Genomic DNA, 18684 nt, shown 5'->3' with positions numbered 1-18684 from the left:
CTTTGAACTTTTTTTTTCTTTCCAAAGAATTACCTTTAAAAAAAAAACAAGTATTGTGTTCACAAGTTTGAATTTATTAAGAATTTCCTCTAATGCACACAAGGTCAAAACTATACTTACATGTTCAAATATATACATGCAATTTCACTCATATTTGGTTAAATCTCCCTTAGCAAGTTTTACTTTGACACTTGATACCCATCAGTGTATCTTTCCTGTATTTAAATAAAACTCAAGATTTGCTTTTGTCTTGGAAAACTCGCAGCATAAATTTAACTTCTGAGATTTTTTTTGAGTAAATGATTCCTCTACACAGCATGCTACGACAAAATGTAATAATTTTAGTTAAAGTTTCCAAACCTGGAACTAGGTAGACTGCAATACAGTTGCAGACTAAAGCTGACAAACACATCTTGTTTGGTGTTACTTACACTCTCCTTTTGTAGTCTAGGTTAGTTTAAATCAATCAAAAATAATGTTTTGAAATGTTGTGCTGAAAATGCTACAACTTTGTGTGTCCCATGCCTCCATATTGGTGACCCTACCTTGAACACGCATCGAACCATGGAGTTCGCCCTGGACGGCCAGCTACTGCCGGCCCTCTAGCTCCTGCTGTGGCTATGTTTGCTGTGGCTACGTTTGCCGTGGCGCTCCAGTTGCTGGACTTCTGGCTCCACGACCCCTCGTCATGGTTTGTCCGCGTGGAGGCTCAGTTTGCTCTCCCCGGCATCTCGGCTGACGACACGAAATTTCATCATGTGGTGGCATCGTTCAACCTGCTAGCCACCCGCCGTGCGATGGCCCTCCTCCGGGACCCGCCCGTGCAAGGGAAATATGTCGCCCTTAAGGACCTACTCCCGCGGCGATACACCCTCTCCGGTGCGGAGCAAGCCAAGAAACTTCTTTCCCTCTCCAGGCTGGGCAGAGGCACGGCTCTTGAACTCACGGAAAACATGTTGTCCTTGCTCGGTTCGGACGACGGAGGATTCCTTTTCGTCCATCTCTTTACCAGACAACTGCCTGTCACTGTGAGAACTGGCCTCGCCAGCTCCCCGTTTCTAGCGGCGCAGGAGTACCGCTCCCTGGCTGAAGAGGCAGATCGCATCCTGCTGGTTTCCCACACATTTGGAGTGCATGCCTCGGCCGTGGATCTGCCGGCGACACCCCCAACAGCCTTCTCCAGAGCGGACAAGCTGGCACTAACGGCAGGAACCGCTACACACCGCGGGAAAGATTTTTGTTTCTACCATCAGCGTTTTGGCGCCAGAGCGCGTTGCTGCCTGCCGCAGTCGCTGACGATATGGAAAGGCTGCTCTTCATTGAAGACTCACGCTCCGGGCGCTGTTTTCTGCTGGACTCTGGCTCCCAGAAGAGCCTCATCACGCCCACCGCCGCGGACCGCTTAGCAGCAGGCCACGGACTGCAGCTGATTGCGGCTAACGGTTCTCCTATTGCAACTTATAAAGAAAGACGAGCCTCATGCTGGAAGACACGCCGGTGTGGGATGGCGGTCCGCGTTTGCTTTGCGACGTGTCTATGGGTCGCCCGTGCCCCGTCGTTCCCCTTTCGTGGCACCGTCGTGTTTTCGACTCCATCCATGCTCTCTCTCACCCGGGCTTACAGGCTTCGGTCAAGCTGGTAAGCGACAAGTTTGTTTGGCCGGGCCTGCGGAAAGCGGTAAAGAATTGGGCTGCTGCGTGTGTTCTGTGCTAACGCTCGAAGGTCCACAGGCACACTCAGGTGCCCCTCGGACCATGTGCACGACAATTTGGTCGGACCACTCCCACAGTCACAGGGTTTCACACACCTTTTGACTGTGGTGGATCGCACCACCAGGTGGCCAGGGGTGGTTCCCCTGGCTTTCACGACAGCAGAGGTGGTGGCCAGGGGGTTTCTTTTGGATTTTGGGGGCCGGCAGGAGGTAGTTTCAGTGGACCAACTTAAGCCTGCACACATTCTGCAGGATGCGCCTGTGGTGCCAGTCCTCCGCCGCAGCCGCCCACCTGCTGCCGGAATGTTGGACTCTGACCCTCCCTCTGTGATCTCACCGTGCCCGTCGGCGCTTGTCCGGCAAGCGGAGGGTTCGGCCTGTCCTGCCCGGCCTGGTGAGCCCACAGCCAGTTCTCGGACTCCGCGTTTCAGTCGTTCTGGACATTTGATTAAGCCCCGGGTCCTGGACTAGTGGACTGTTTGTTTGGGTGTTCGGGGGGCTGGGCATGTGTGGCAACCCACTAGAGGGCTCTACTCACACCCAAGCTTGGCGGTGGTGGATTTAAGTAATAATACATTTTTACATTTTTAAAAAAAACTCAAAAGCCAGTTTAAAAAACTTAATATCACATTTTTACAGTGTATTTCTATTGTGATATCATTTTTATTTTAATTATTTAAAAAATACATAATCTGTGGTAGCATGTATAGATATGAAAAAGTAGCATTTCAGCACAACATTTCCAAACATGAAAACTCAATCTTTCATGTAAACTTTTGAAAGGAACAGTAGAAAACTGCTTTAACGAAAGTTTGTGTGCCCATAAATAGTTGGAAGCACTCTAAGCTGAGCCAACATCTCCCTGGCAGTCAAAGGAAGGAAAGCAGTTCTGAGCATTTTGTTCATTGACAGTGCCAAGAATCAATTTGCATTTAGTGGAGAACTGTGTTGAAGAAAATCCTGCATCAACATTACTCCGAACTGCATGCAAATTCTCTACAAGCAGTTCAGTCTTAGTCTGTCTCTTTCAGATAATTTATTTTCAAAGCAACAATTTGGATTTTGTTCCTGTTGGCTGCCTGTGTCTCCTTCCTGTACTGGTGTACTTCTTCATCTGCCTCAGCCAGTATCATGTAATTTTCACTTGGATCTCTTATCTGAAACTGATGAATGGTATCTAGTATCTGGACCTTGTAACATTCTATCGAGGAGGCAAGGCAAGTTTATTTCTTTAGCACATTTTAACAGCAAGGCTATTCAAAGTGCTTTACATAAAATTTCAAAAGACATCAAAGGTAATTTACAAAAGCAGCGTAAGAGGATATAAAAGAGCATTTAGACTAGGGATGTCAAACTCATTTTCCATTGAAGGCCACTTTGATCGCCGAGTGAAACATACATTGTGTAAAGACATTTAACTACACATTTAACTACACATTTAATTCCTGAGACATCTTACTATAAAATAAAGAAGTTCAATTTCAGTTTTTCTACACGATAAATATCTAAAAATACAGAAAAGATTCTGGCAGCTCACTGCCCAGACTGTCCCATATTTATAGAACTTACAGCTTATTGATTGATGAAAGTTTTCTTGTTTTAATTGAAACTTCTATGGTAGAAAGTAAAAAAACAGGAACTTTTCTGTCATTTAATTGTTTATCTGTTACTTAACTACTTTGGTGTAGTAAGAATGGCTATAGAGAAGATTTTTATCAGTTGTATAACTTCTAAAACTTTCTGCCCTCTTCATATTTTCCTTGCTTGCTGTCCTTGTCCTTGCTGGGCTGATTGTGGACCCTGGGCCTTATGTTTGACACACTTGATTAGACATTAAAATAGCTATATAAAATTAAAACAGTCATTTTTTGTGAAGTTGCAAGAAGAATGAAGTAGTTATTAGTACTAAAGTTAGAAATTAGTAGTTATTTTCTTTAACCCTCTAGGGTCGACGGATGCACGAGTGCGTCAAAATCACATGACCAATTTAAGACAACAAGATGCAACGATGCACAGCCTCCATTTCAACTTGTCAAAAGTGTGGACTGCAAACTATATACCAGTTTTTGAATTGTGTTGATAGGCCATGTAAAACGAGAGTTATGATAAAAGAAAAATACACGCTATCTTTGTGTCTGAATAAAATGGTATAAACAGTGTTTTCTAAGGACAGCGCTAGCAACCACTCTCCCCTTTGGAGCAAAAATTTTTTTTTTAAAGAAAAACACCCCTTTCCTATTGGTGTTAAAGTGTACCATGTCAACGAATCACAAAATTATATGTGGCATTTGGTTGTTTAGGAAGAGGGGGTAAGTTTTAGGAATGACACCAGATATGAGGTATGAGGGCTGTGCTGAAGAGAATGATACCAAACAAAGCAAGATGAACAGTTTTTAAAGGTGAAATATAGAAGTAAAATCAAAAGTAGTCAAAAACGGCCAATTATACCCTGGACCCCAGAGGGTTAATAACGCTTGAATAATTCAGTTCTGCTCACATTTTTTACAGCAGTATGAAGCTAAAATCTCAGTATACAAAGATATCCTGTAAACAGAATGGTGTTGTTGGAAAGGCTAAGAAAAATAATTGAAAACTCACTTTGTTCATTTTGTGCTGAAATTAAAAGACATACAAATATGTTCTAGCTGATCAGTCTTTCACACACAGAGCTAGTATCCATACACGTGCTGAAATTCACACAATTTCCCATAGTGAATTAGAAAGAAGCAAAATTTTAGACCTTATTTCCAATTCTGGCCCACTGTACGACTGAGAGCTAATGAAACACCTCAGATGGAGTCCAGCAGTCTTTCATCTCACACATCCAGTTAGTGGCTAGTGGTTTTCAGGGGCACAGATGTACTGTTCATCTGCCTTCCAGTGACCCTGAGTGTAAAGCCACCTGAAACAAGAGCCAAGCTCTCTGTCAAGGATTAAATTAGTTACATCTGACAAGAATCTAGATTTCTTTTGGTTCAAAAAAAAGTTCATCTCTATTATTTTTTCTGCTTTTGCAAAAGCAAAACAGAATGTAAATCTTTTCTTATGAGTCGATATTGAGTATTGACAAAGGCCGATTATGATAATATAATATTTTTATTATAATTATTATTATATAATAATAATTTGCAGACATCTGTAGTATTCTGATTGATAATAATAATAATAATGGATTGGATTTATATAGCGCTTTTCAAGGCACCCAAAGCGCTTTACAATACCACTATTCAACAACCACATATTGTTGATGTAAGTTGATACAGATTTGAGCAGGTAAAATTCACCACAATATGCTTTGTTTAATCTATAAATATAATAATTTACAGTATATTAGAATAACCTTCAGTACACTTTTGATCAGGATATGTTTTTCAGTGCACACATAAACAAATATGTTGGACTGATTATCTCTATGCTGGACTATTGATGTTTGTTATTATCAGGTTTTATCGATCTTATAATTCCCTAAAAAGCCCCCAGCTTTGAGAGGATGAGAGTTCATTTTGCTTGTTTCTGTTTTCTCCCATATTAGTTTCTTGTCATTGGCTCCCAGTTAAATCCAGAATTGAATTCAAAATCCTTCTCGTCACATACAACATCTTGAATAATCAGGTCCTGTCATACATGCACATGATCCTAACAGAGCACTCTGGTTCCCAGAGTTTCTAAAAGTAGAGCCTTCAGCTGTCAGCTCCTCTCCCATGGAACCAGCTCCCAGTGTGACACCCTCTCTATTTTCAAGATTAGGTTTTTTTGATAGAGCTTGTAGTTGGGGCTAGATCAGATGTCCCTGAACCATCTTCTAGCTATGCTGCTTCATGCTCAGAATGCTGAAGGACTTAATAGGATACACTGTGCACTTCTTCTCCGCTCACCTTTTTTACTCTTCACATATTTTTACGCCACTGCAGCATTAATTGTAGTCTCCTCTCTCCCTCACCCTGCTTTGTCCCGTCTCCCTATGTTGTGGTTTCATTTGTCTTCTCTTTTTCGTATCGTTTTCCTCTTACCCCCCTGCTTTTCCTTCAGTGGACTTGTAGCCTCTCTCATTCACCACCACCCACATTGCTCCACCTCAGTCTGCAGCCCTCCTCGGCTCTGCTCCTCAGGCCTGAAATCAGTTCAGCTGATCTGCTGTGTATTTCACTTTTTTTTGCTCTGATTACTACTTTGGACTCTCTGCTCTGACAGTAGAAATCTGCCCAATTCTCTACACTTCCAGCCCCGGGTCAGCACCGTAGTAACCATTCATCTTTTATCTAACTACAGTGCCCTGTGTATTCATCTATCAATCACATCTAGCTGTTTCTTGCTCATGTGTCAACAATGCAGGTGTGCTGTAAATGTAAAGTGCAGCATTTTTACAGTGATTTCTGTTGGGGGTCAAATTCTCTTGGCGGCTTTAAGTAGAGGTGTTTGTAATAATTTGTCATTTTAGCCAGCACTAAAACACTGGATAAGTAATGAAGTATGAGATGATGAGTTTTATACACAGCTACATAAATGACCCTCTTGGTGGTTCTAATATTAACCAAACTAAAGCTAACCGTTGCCGTTTCAAACGTGTAGCACCAGGATGATTCTCCACCCGTGTTGTGGAGCCGTGCTTAACATTCTTCTTTAAATGTGAAGTAGGACACTTATGCATTTTGTGATGTCTTTGATATAATGTTCCCCGTTACATTAGTAAGGGAGGACCTTTGATTGGGCCTTTCCATACAACCAGATCTGCTCCACTGTTCCTCCAGAAAGATCACCCAATCGCTGAAATGTTACTGGAGTAATGAACGACATTCTTCCAAAAAGGTAAAGGTGATTCCTCAGAACATCTTTGTATGGATTTACAGTCATCCTTCCTTCTAAGGAGACAGACCCCCACCCCAGCATAACAGAGCCAGCAGATCCTCTCCATACAGGGGTCAAGGGTTCAAGTCTTTTTCCTTCATTAGTCACCCGCCTGTATATCTGGGATATTTCAGACTACTGGCCTCGTCCTTGTATCACTCATATGTCAGATTTTATCGCTTTAGCATTTCTAACTTGGCGTGACTTTTACGACATTAAAAAATGAGAATCTTCTTTCATCTTAAACACAACAGAAGCTGATGAAGTGTGCCGTAGGTGTCAGGGCCTGATTGAAGAGAGAGGCTGTTAATTCTGCTCAGATCCCAAGGCATTCTCACATCTTGCTGCAGACACAGTTTGATTTAGTGAAGAGGGTCCTGTAGAGACTGTCAGCAGCTGAAAACTGATGCCCAGCTTGACAAAAGACAGAACACACTGCCAGAACAGGCTCGCCCACTCATTCTAACTCGGGTCAGACGGCAAGTGTGTGTGTGTGTGTGTGTGTGTGTGTGTGCGTGCGCGTGCGCGCAGGCTTATTTTGTAGTTTTTTTCCTTATGTCTGTATTCGTAGCTCTTGTGTCAAGTAATGTGCATAATTTTGGACATTAGCTTGATTCTACATTTTCGTGTCAGTCTTTTTAATTCTCTGGATTTAAAAAAAACAAACTGGGAGAACATTTTAATCCATAGGAAAGCCTCAGATCCTCGTCAGAGCCCTTGTGTGTCATAACTGTTTTTGGAAGGATAAGGAAAGCTTCCAGATTCTTGCTTTTAATGTGGTGTAGGTGATCATATTTGGAGTCTGAGTTTAAACTGAATATTAAGCCTTGCATTAAAATGTGCACTTAGTTGAAGTGTGTTAACTGTTCTGGATATTATATAGTTAAGTGTAGAAAAAGGCAGATTTTGATCTCTGTGAAGAGTTTTAGCTCAATCCTGCTTAATGCTCCCAAATCAGCCGAATCCGTTCCCGTTTCTCTGACCTTCTCCTTCCTCTCAAATGTCTCCTGTCCAGTTTTCTTTCTGGCACACTCACCTCCTCTCATCCTTCTCTCTTGTTGAAAAGATAAATAAATGAACCCAAGGGTAAAGTTAAAGTCACTGGATGACTGGTGATATGAGCAGCACACTGTCACAGAATGTACGTAAAAGCGTGAATTTGTCTGTTTCTGTCCTGGGGCAGAAGTCCAGATGTCAGGTTGCAGTGATGACTGAGCAGCACACAGTGAGCATGCATGCATGTGTGTGTGTGCGTGTGTGCGTGCAAGTTGGACAAAACAAAAGTGAGAGGGATGGGGGAAGTAATTCTCTTCACGCTTGACTGCGTGTAGAACTGTGATTGCTCTTCCTCAGGTGTGACAGCGGCTCCTGAAAGCACGCATTCGATGCGATCATTGTGTGAGTTTAGCCCCCAAGTTGTGCGGATGCTAAGTATGATAAAATGATTTCCGAAGCTGCGTGTGTGTTTGCGAGTTGCTGTCAGCACAGGTACGGCATGTTCTTTTTAAATGTCTGAGCTCTTCTGCTTTGGCAGAATGAGAGATGTAGAGTGGGAGGGAGCTGTCAGTGTAGGGACATTTAACGGGTGGGAGGTGTGTGTGTGTGTGTATTTGTTTCAGGGTTGCCCAGTATGAGGGGATTAACCCTGTGGGAGTTTGCACTCTCATGTGTAGCCAACTGTGCTGTCTGCTACAGCTTCACACACACACACACACACACACACACACACACACACAGACTTTGCGTTCAGTCCGTCACATCCACAAGCCTTCGTGTGTACATTCACACGTAATCTGGATCTGTCTGTCTCTGTTTCTTTGTTTCAGCTTCACACACACACACACACACACACACACACACGCACAGGTCGTTTCCAGCACCGAGGGGTCTGTGCAGATCGTGTTGTTGTGACACAGACAGACTACTGAGCGACCTTTAAGTTGAGGCCACGTGGCTGGATGTGGTCTGAACCCAGGGAGGGACGGCATGAAGCCAAAAGAAGAATCAAGTCAGGGTGGAAAAGGTTCAGTTTGGCAGGGAAATCCTCCTCTGGTCGCTATGACAACGGTCACACCAATATGAACACACTCCATCATGCTTCTTCCCAGTCTTCCCCTGATTTAATGCCCAAAAATGTTTGTAGACAGCTCTCTCCGGTGCTCGGTGTGATGTTTCCACAGTTTTCTGTTTTTTAGTGCCAAAATTATTTATCATCTGAGCTTCTTCAAACACGTAAGCCTGCATGAATTTTGAGAAGATAAGATGTGGGCAGCATCCTTTCATGCTCCCCTTAAGGAAGAATTTTCTTTACCACACAGCATATTTAGTAATAGACACAGAAGTAGTTCAACACAGCAGCACGGTGGCACGGTGGTTAGCACTGTTGCCGCACAGCAAGAAGGTCCTGAGTTCAATTCCAACATCAGGCCGGGGTGTTTCTGTGTGGAGTTTGCATGTTCTCCCCGTGTTTGCGTGGGTTCCCTCCGGGTACTCCGGCTTCCTCCCACCGTCCAAAGACATGCAGCTTGTGGGGATAGGTTAATTGGATAATCCAAATTGTCACTAGGTGTGAATGTGTGAATGAATGTGAGTGTGAATGGTTGTTTGTCCCTGTGTGTTAGCCCTGCGACAGACTGGCGACCTGTCCAGGGTGTACCCCGCCTCTCGCCCTATGACAGCTGGGATGGGCTCCAGCGCCCCCCGCGACCCTGAAAAGGATAAGCGGAAGCGAATGGATGGATGGATGGATTTGAGCGGCGTAATCTATTGATAGTTTTTTGGCTTTTGAAGTGCAGATGGCTCTCGGCACAAATGAGCATCTAAATGGCTGAGTGGAGCACTTGGGGAGCTCTGAGACAGCCAGTGAATGAGAAGGCTCATTGAGACGGGGTGAAGAGGATGCAAACAGTTCCGCATGGTGGCCCGGGTGAGTGCTGGCTGGCACGCTTACAGAAGAGGAGAGTCTCCTCCAGCAGACAATTTTGTCTAATGACTAAAGAACAATTAGCGATGAAAGCAGGATCGGGAGTACCTGTGTGCTCTAGTTTATTACAGCCACCTGTACATGTGGACATGTAACAGGGTGCAGCGTTATTGTACGGAGTGGATCACAGTACACGGATAAGCTCACATTAACATGTCCTACACACCCCCACGTGCACTCGCATACTACAGGTTGAATTAATCGGAATAATAACAATACATTATTGATGACTGTGTCAAAACAGCTGTAGATAGAAGACCAAAAACATACATCTGAAAGGCAAAGAGCAGGATTTCTGTTTATATCTATACTGTATATTGCAGTGCAGTGTCAGTGTGTGTGTATTAGCATTATTAATCAGTGTTAATAATGTGTGAAGTTGATTAATGTGCTTCACATTGCTGTATGCACTTCAGAGTTACTGCCTATTTCAATTTAAATATGGATGTTTCTAGCCACTGGGTAACCCATAGGAAGATGAAGGACCGTGATATTTTACTGTATCATTATTTATGTTTAATCCATACTTCATACTGATCATTATGTACTCTGTGAAGGGATGACATTTCTAATATTCCCAGATCACAGTTCTGATATATTAATGTTGTTTTATCACTGATACCAAAACAGTGTTTCGATCTTTTTATTAAATGCTTTGCTAGCAGCTCTAAGAGTTAGTACTGCAGCACAGCAGCATTTAAGGAATCACAGGGACAGCTGGGTAATGCTGATGATTAGCAGGTTTGTGTTTAACAGGTTTGCCATTAGAGTTGAGCATGTTAGCAAATTTGGACTAAATGCAAAGTACAGCTGACTTTGATGGGAATGATATTCATTGTCAACCATATAGTTGTGCAAAAGGGAAGTGTCGGAGGGTAACTGGACTCATTAAGATGCATCATCTAGGAATTATACATCTCTGTGAATTGTATCAGTATCTGAAAGTGACGACCTTAACAATTAGGAAAAAATCTATTAAAGACCTGACACAATATCAGAGAGATGCATCAGTTGTTTACTGAGCATTCAGCACAATGGTCTCTGTCAAATGGTGGCTGTCAAGAAGACATTCTGAAGGAAGGGAAACTGGGAGAAAAGGCTGAGGTATCCCACATTACACAAGATCTGGACTAACAGGACTAAACCAATGTCGGCAGGAAGTCAGCAACGATGTACAATAGTGAGTGTCTACAGCCATCTGTAAGACACGGTGGAGGCTCTGTCATGGTTTGGAGCTGTTGTTGGAGAACTTGTCAAAATTGATGCAATTTATCAATCTAGGAAAGTACTTTCAGATTTTGACCCACCATTCAATACCAACTGGGAAGGATGTGAATCGCAATGGCTGCATTTTTCAGCATGACAGTGTAAACACACGGTCAGTGCAGGAACAGCGAATCTGGATAGAAAAGCACACTATCGAACACTGTCAGTCATGGATTGGCCTCCCCGCCTGGACCTCAGCACTATTGAAGCAGTGCGGCATCTCGACAAAGAACACAACGAAAGGCAGTCGACCTCCAAAGAAGAGAAAGGGGACGTCTGGAGAACTATTCCTGAAGACCCATAAGACTACTTTGGGGGATTTCCTTACCTGGATGATTTTGCATACATCAAGATGTTCCTGAAGACTGCCTGAACAAACAACAGGAAAGCTTTCCTAAGATAGTTCAGGCTGTGCTAAAGGATAAGGTGGTCATTTGTCTTACTAGCAAATGTACAATTTATTATTGGAAAAACAAACAAGACCTGATTAAGTTCATCTGCTGTGTGGATAAAACAGTGCAGAGGTTTAACCTACCTGGCTCAAGCTTGTCTTAGATGTTTATATACTGCAGATACTCTGTCGATCATTCAAACCTGTAACCACTGTTTGTTTCCTATACTGCCTCTGGTTGTCAGCTTATTATACCGACGGTCATGTCAGTCTACTCAAGAAGTTTCACCTCTACCCTCCTGCAGTCGTCCGATCTCGTCTCCTTTCTCCTTCCTTTTCTCATTTTTCCCTCCGCTCCTTGTTTGTATTGTCATTTCTCGCTCCGTTGTGAACCAGAGGTGGTGCAGGGCCAGGAGGAAATGACACGTGTCTGACAGGAAACCGCCCAGGGACCAGACAGGGCAGCTCTCTTTAACTTCGCTCTGCTGCCTGTCCAACACTGCAGTGACACACAGACATGCACAAAGACAGGCAGCCGGTTTTTCTCTCTCTGGTGACCTGAAGCCCAAATTCACATTCTTGTGAATACATACTTAAATTATTTGTTTGGGTTTTTGTCTTTTTTTAAAGCGTCATTGCTGCAGGCAGGACTGGTGAACCACGCATGTATCCCCCACACAGACACACACATAATAATTTCTTGACTTGGTGTGGGCATGACAGCATAGCAGCCACTGACCCACGTTTGAATGTGGTGTTTTTGGGAGGGTTATTTTGGGTGAGTGTATGGGAGTAGTACAGCTGTATTAAAGGAATAAAGAGAGCAATCATGATCAGCACGAGGCCGCGCTGTGTGCCGAGATGATGCGTTGACACAGAAATGGTTTAAAGATGTAATTACACTGAACATCTTTCTCCCAGACAGTAACACTCTTCTTTAGTGACTGGACTGCTGCCACACAGATGGAAGTAACATAAAAATGACAATCCAATTACTCAAACCATTTTCACGCTTGGCCAAATGGCGACAACTGACTTTCTTTTTTTTTTTTTTTTTTTTTTTTTGTATTAAAACAAATGGTTTCTATTTACTGTTCCAGCACTTCTCAGCTGTAATTCCTGTGTCCCACACACAGAATTCCAGTTTTCCATGATGCTAAAACAAAATGTGTGTATGCATTAGGAATTAGCATACAGGAGGGGCTAGCTTCACTGAAATCACTGCCTTTGAGCAGATGCACAATACTTCAACTCAGTTCACTTTTATTAATTTACAAGCATAACAGCATGTCTTCTGTTTGATGTCAGTGAGAGCAGCATACTAATATGGTCATATCAGGCACATGTCAGCATAGAAGCCACACCCCAGAGTAGAAGCCACACCCACCTGCTGTTCAAACCTTTTGTCTTTGAGGGACAGCCAATCAAAAGAAGCCTGATTTAAAGCGAAGACCATAGGAGTTAAAGTGGCTTGTTTGAGACAGAGGATGGTCTACCAAGTACTAGCTGGAGATGAGATGTTAACTATTTTAACTGGAGCTTGGATTGAGTTTAATTAACCTCTCTTAATCCCGATTTGTTAATTAGAGATTCAGCACGTACGCTTCTATATGCAAACATTATCCTAATCTTGAAGCATAAATGTTATCATAATGGCGAACTGATTTATGGTCAAAGAAATGTTTACTGCACCTTGTTGATCAGTTCTGTCCTTGTAATCTGATGCCACATACTTTTTGCTTGGCTCTTTCAGGTCTTGATGCTCACTGATGGGGACACGGAGAGTTTCCTGTGCCAGCGCCTGCCCGTCCTCTCCTCCATGTCGCAGCTGCGCGGTGTAGCCACAGCCTACGTCTGTCAGGACTTCACGTGCTCTCTGCCCGTCACCGACCCACAGGAGCTCCGCCGGTTACTCCTGGACGGAACTACAAACACGCAGATAGAATGACAGCTGAATAAACTGACCGAGCATGTTATCCTCAAAAACTGCTCTTCTAAGACCTGCAGCTCAAGCCTAGTTCTTTTTTTGTTGGATGTGGCTAGTGAGTCCGGCTTTGCCATCACTGGATGGCGGTGCTTTAGCAGCTGATGTTGGTAGGGGTAGGGCTAAGGAATCTTGAGGGTGTCGTCCTGCTAGCCATCCCACATCTGTTACTCCAGCCTGTTCTTTATCAGCAATACCAGGTATTACCTCAAATATCAGCTCCAGGTTTTAATTCAAATCAATGTGTAGAAATGCTCAGATGAGCTAAGCAACAGTGGCAATCTGAAAAACCTGTAGCAACTTTGCAAAAAGTTGTAGCTTTACCGTTACCCCAGAAGATCCCTAATAGAGGATAAGCTGAGAGCCCTTTAAATGAACTGGGCCGATAACATTTTGCAGAGGGACCTCTCCGGCATGCGTTCCAGCTCCTGTGTTCACGACACACGGATTTGACAGAGGAGACCTGCCTGGCGGCGGTTGATTTGTGTGTAACCGTGTACATACATTTTAAAAACCATTGCATATGATGCTTTTATCTGTGAGGAGCGAGTCTACTGAAACTGTTGCACAAAAGATCCGCCTTGTGAATGTTGTCTTTACCTTTAGACATCATAAAAAAACAGAGCATGTATATTCACAACCCCCGAATAATAAATCTATTTCTCCTACAAGCAGTGGGTGTTTGATTTTTGGATTGATGCTTCTGTTTTGTTTGAATGTGCTGCGTTATGTAATGCAGCTATAAAGGTGCCCAGAATAAGTGTCATTTTTGTGGTGTTCGTTTTTGTCTGTGACGTCCAAGATGGGGAAATTCCATGAAGGAGTGAGTGAGTCTGTCCCAGCAGCGTTTTTCTTCTCTGTACTATAAATACTCGTACAGAGAGAAGCCGTCAGTTGTGTATTCTCTTGCTGTCTGTTTCCCGCTGTAGGCTGGGCCAATGTAATGTAAACATTGTGTGAAACACTTGGGAGTGTGTGTATTACTGCGTGTGTTTTAGGGAGACACAGATGGACCGCCGATGTCGAGGCAGGCAAGTCTCTGAGGGTCGTCCTCTGGGCTGTGGAAGCAAAGCGAGAAGAAAAAGACGAGAGGAGAAATGCAAAGTTTCCGCAATGGTGGCGGCAGATTCGTGTCCTTCACCTCGCATCCACCGCTGTCCTTTAACAACACGCAGACCATCTGCACTTGTTTACTTTTGTCTCTGTACTTTTGTCAGCCAAGTCTCCGCCCTCCCCTCCTTTTTTTCGTGTCACCTTAAGATTGAGGAGGGATCATATTGGCAGACGGCTGCTTCTGTGGAAGAAGAAGTAGCCAAGAGGAAAACAAGGCTGTGGGGAGGAAGAACATGAGGCAGAGGGAGAGAGATTTGAATGAAATGTCCCAGCATCACTTTTCTTAACTTATCAGATTGTGAGCGGTTGTTCTTTCTGTCTGTTGAAACATTTGGATGCTCCTTTTCTTGTATTTCCACACCGCTCTCTCTCGCTTGCTTCCTTCTCCTCCCTTTCCTCTCATCTTCTCCCAGGATTGGACCCCTCTGTCTTGGTGGCATATACACACTGGCCATTCCACTGCTGTGCCATTGGCATTGAAAGCATGTTGGAGCCTCTGTCTCATTTATTGAATCCTAGTCTACAAGCACACACAGTCCCCCTCCTTCCATCACTCCTCTCATTATTGTTCTCCACTAATTGTTTTGATGAGCTGCACAAGCTAAATTTTAATTAGCACTGAGATTAGTGTTTGACCCCAGCTAACCTGACGGCCCGCTAATTATGAAGTTGTAATCTGCATGCCTCAGATCTTAGTCATGATATGAATGATAAACTTGTACATTTTGAGCAGCACCTTTGTAGAAAGAGGCTAAATGGAGTGCATACGCAAAAGGCATGACACAGTAATACAGCTGTGCACATAAAGGAAGAGATGTTTTAATAAGGTTTTTGTTAATCGTTTTTTTGAAAGATATTTTACTCATTTTTAAATAAAAATACTTAATCTGCACTTTTTAATTAAATTTTAATTTAATTTCTATAATATATCACAATTTATGAGATTTAGTTTCAAATCCACAAAAAAAGAAGACTGGTTTCTAAGTCTGCACATACAGAGGGAGGAAACAATTATGTGATCACCTGCTGAATTTGTTAACTTGCTCAGTCACAAAGAAATGAACAGTCTCTAATTTTTATGACAGTTTCATTTTAATAGAGAGAAAGAGAAAGAATATTGACCAAAAATCCAGAAGGAAAAACACATTACATAAAGGTTATGACACAAAGAGCTCCATTCCCACAGTCAAGCACGGAGCTGGAATAACATCTAAAGTCGGGGCTGTTTTTCCACCAAGGGTACGACAACTTCACCGCATTAAGGGGCCAATGGACCAGCATGTGGCGTAAAATCTAAAGATGGGTCTTCTAACATGACTAAAGAAGAAGCCCATTAAAGTTATAGAGTAGGCTAGCCAGTGTCCACACCTCAATCCTATAGAAAATCTTTGGAGGGAGCTTCAAGTTGCTAAGTGATAGCCATGAAAGGATTTAAAGTTTCTGTAAAGAGGAGTTAGCCAAAATCTCACCTGAAATGAATGCACACCTGGTGGTCAACCTCAAGAAATGTCTTCCTGCTCTGCATGCCAACAATGGTTTTTCCAACAAAAATGTTCACGCGATGTCATGCACATTGCTCAAAAGTTGCATGCTGTTTTGGCCATGATACAGCCACCAGTTGCTAGCTTAAAATGCATATTCCTCGACTGTTTGGCAGTGGTTCTTGTAGGCTTCCTAGAGAGTCTCTCACTGCAGCAAAAACCTCCTAGTCCTTATCTAGCCAAGTCATCTTTATTTATATAGCACATTTAAAAGACATCAAGTGTCGGCCAAAGTGCTGAACAGAGGGATAATATAATTAAAAAGAGTTAAAATAGATAAGATGAAAACATTATAAGACATCCATGTATGTTTGTAAAAAACATGTGTACATGCAAATATGCACATACATGTACAAAAATGTACACATTCACACATAAGCACACATACGTGAACATAAAATACATGTATACGTATATACACATTTCCACAGTTGCCTGTAGATGTTCATGTTTATCTGTAAATAATTACTAACAACTAGCCTAGCAACAGTAAAAATCTGAGCTAGCAAAGGGCTACAAAAAGGTTTGTAGGACTGGGGCTCACATTGTTGCCATGATTGTCGCACATCCAAAATGACAGATAAGTTAACGTCATGTGGTTAGCGGTTGCATGTCTGCAACCACTTAATAAAAGGGTCGAGCTGCATTGTGGAACAATTTAAAATTGAGTGTTTTATTGGTATGTTTTTTAACCAAATGCTATATAAAGAGAGTTGTGAACCTGTAAATATTTTTAACCAGTCTAGCCTCCTAAAAGGTTTATTAGAGCAGGTGACATGCCTCTCCGCTGATAAAAGTTTGGATATGAACATGAAGATGGTAAGACCAAGCAGAGCTGAAACCATCTCAAAGATCCTGTTGGAAAATATGATGATGTACATTGCTGCCATAGTTGCGTTTCCTGTTTTGAATGCGATTTGCATTTTCCAAATGTTTAGAGAGAATTGATGTATATCCTACATTTTGTGTGGGTTGGATGTAAACAATGAAGTGAAGCTAAAATTATAGAGCTGTATTTGTCTTGTTATATAATTCCTTATTATTTAGCGTGCATGTGTTTCGTGACTCCGTTCTGGTTTTTGAACGGACATTAAGTGTGTGGAACGATCTGTGTTTTAGATGAAAGCAAGTGTCTGTAAAACAAGGCTCTCTCAGGTTATGTGTGTCTGTGTGTGTGTGCGTGTGCTGTTGTCCTTGCTATCAGACATGGCTGCTGTGTTTCAGTCTGTGTTATAATGAGGCCACAGGGGGCCGGGAACAGCAACACACCAACTTGGAGGAAAGGAGGAACATTCAGCAGAGGGGGAGGTGTTGGTACTTTCTGTCACCCAGCTCACGAGTCTTAAGGTTTTCTCTCCACTCCTGATGTGTTCTTACAGGACATTTCATTTCTCAAACTGTTTAAGATGCTTTGTTTAAAAGGAAAAGAAAAATCTTTGAGAAAAAACTTTCTTTTTAATAAAAATAAAAATGTTGTTGTCACTTGTAAATAATTAGATACGTGCATTGTGTGTTTATGTGAATCTGTGAAAACACTTCAGATATCTGAAATATGGAATCAACACTGTAAATGTGTGTGTGTGTGTGTGTGTGTGTGTGTGTGTGTGTGTGTGAGAGAGAGAGAGAGAGACAGTCAAAACAGGTATCACAACACTGGAACTTGTCTGATAAGACCTAAACCTCCTGGAGAAAATCAGTACCGCTTATCAGCCCAGGCTGGTACTTTGTTGATTACACAAAGCAAAAATAGAGTTAAACTGGGAGAGCGGGGTCCCAAGGATTCAAACGAGCTGATGCACCATTATTTCACACTACAAGGGAAGTTGCTGAGGTGCTAAGGTTGAGCAGGTAGGGGGGCTATAGCTCAGGCAGCAGGCGGAGCAGGTCATTTACTAACCTGGAAGGTTGGTGTTTTGATTCCGAGCTGCTCCAGTCTGTTTGCCAGAGTATCCTGATGCAAAAGGTGTCTTTGTACAAAATACTGAGCCCTGAGTTGCTTAATGTGTTCTCATTGGAGTATGAATGTAGAAAAGCACTATATAAGAACCAGATCATGTGCCAAGTGAGGTGGACTTGAAAGTTAGTGTTTTTTAACTAATAAAGCTAATACAAAAGATTTTAACGCATTAAAATGAAGTTCATTTATTTAAGTACAATCAAAGACTGCAGCAATCCATCTAATGCTTTGGATGTGTTGCCAGGAGAAAGTTTTTTTTTTCTCTTTAAATTCGGTTCAGTACTTCTTTGCTATTCCAGTTTCCATATTTGCTTCTAATTTTTCGTCTTTCAGTGCTGTCTGGATTTCCATGACTTCCTTTTGTTTGCAATTTCAGTTTCCTGGTTCACTTTTACATTTTCTGTCTTTGCTTCTTGGATTTCTTTTTTGGCCTCCTTGAGCTTTCTCTGGAATTCCATCAGTTCTTTTTTTGCGATTTCAGTTTGCATCTTTGCCTGTTTTTATTTCCTTGTCCTCTACTTCCAATTCAGTCTGCATTTCCATCAGTCCCATCTTTGCTTCTTCGGGTTTCAGTTCTGCTACCTCAGCTTGCAGTTGTGCAATTTCAGTTGCATGTTTTGCTGCTTCACTTGCTTTCACTTGCTTCTGGATCTCTTTTTTCTTCTCTCCCAGCACTCTCTAAACTTCTATCATTTGTTTCTTTGTCATTTCTGTTGCCTTCCCTACTGTTTCATTTTCCTCCTTTGCCTTCTGTATTTCCTCTTCCAGAGCTCACTGGACTTTTCAGTCCCTCATTTTCAGTTTTGCCTATTCAGTTGTCTTCTTTGCTGTTTCCTTTTCCCTCTTTGCTTACTGCATGTTTCCCCTTTCTAGTGCTCTCTGCCTTTCCCTCA

General features: G+C 42.5%; 1 protein-coding gene across 1 annotated transcript in view; it reads left to right on the top strand.

The window, feature by feature from the left end:
• spata20 (spermatogenesis associated 20) overlaps nt 1-13851 on the top strand; it is a 56237-nt gene extending 42386 nt beyond the window's left edge. The window contains exon 16 of the mRNA XM_082543665.1: nt 12950-13851. Coding sequence (XP_082399791.1) covers nt 12950-13144 — 195 coding nt within the window. The 3' untranslated portion in view covers nt 13145-13851. The remainder of the gene's footprint in view (nt 1-12949) is intronic.
• Nucleotides 13852-18684: the final 4833 nt, after the last annotated feature.

The sequence above is a fragment of the Aulonocara stuartgranti genome (genome assembly GCF_965226115.1).
Source record: "Aulonocara stuartgranti genome assembly, chromosome: 8".
NCBI lineage: Eukaryota > Metazoa > Chordata > Actinopteri > Cichliformes > Cichlidae > Aulonocara > Aulonocara stuartgranti.
The sequence above is the reverse complement of the archived record's forward strand: the minus strand, read 5'-3'. Positions and strand labels throughout refer to the sequence as shown.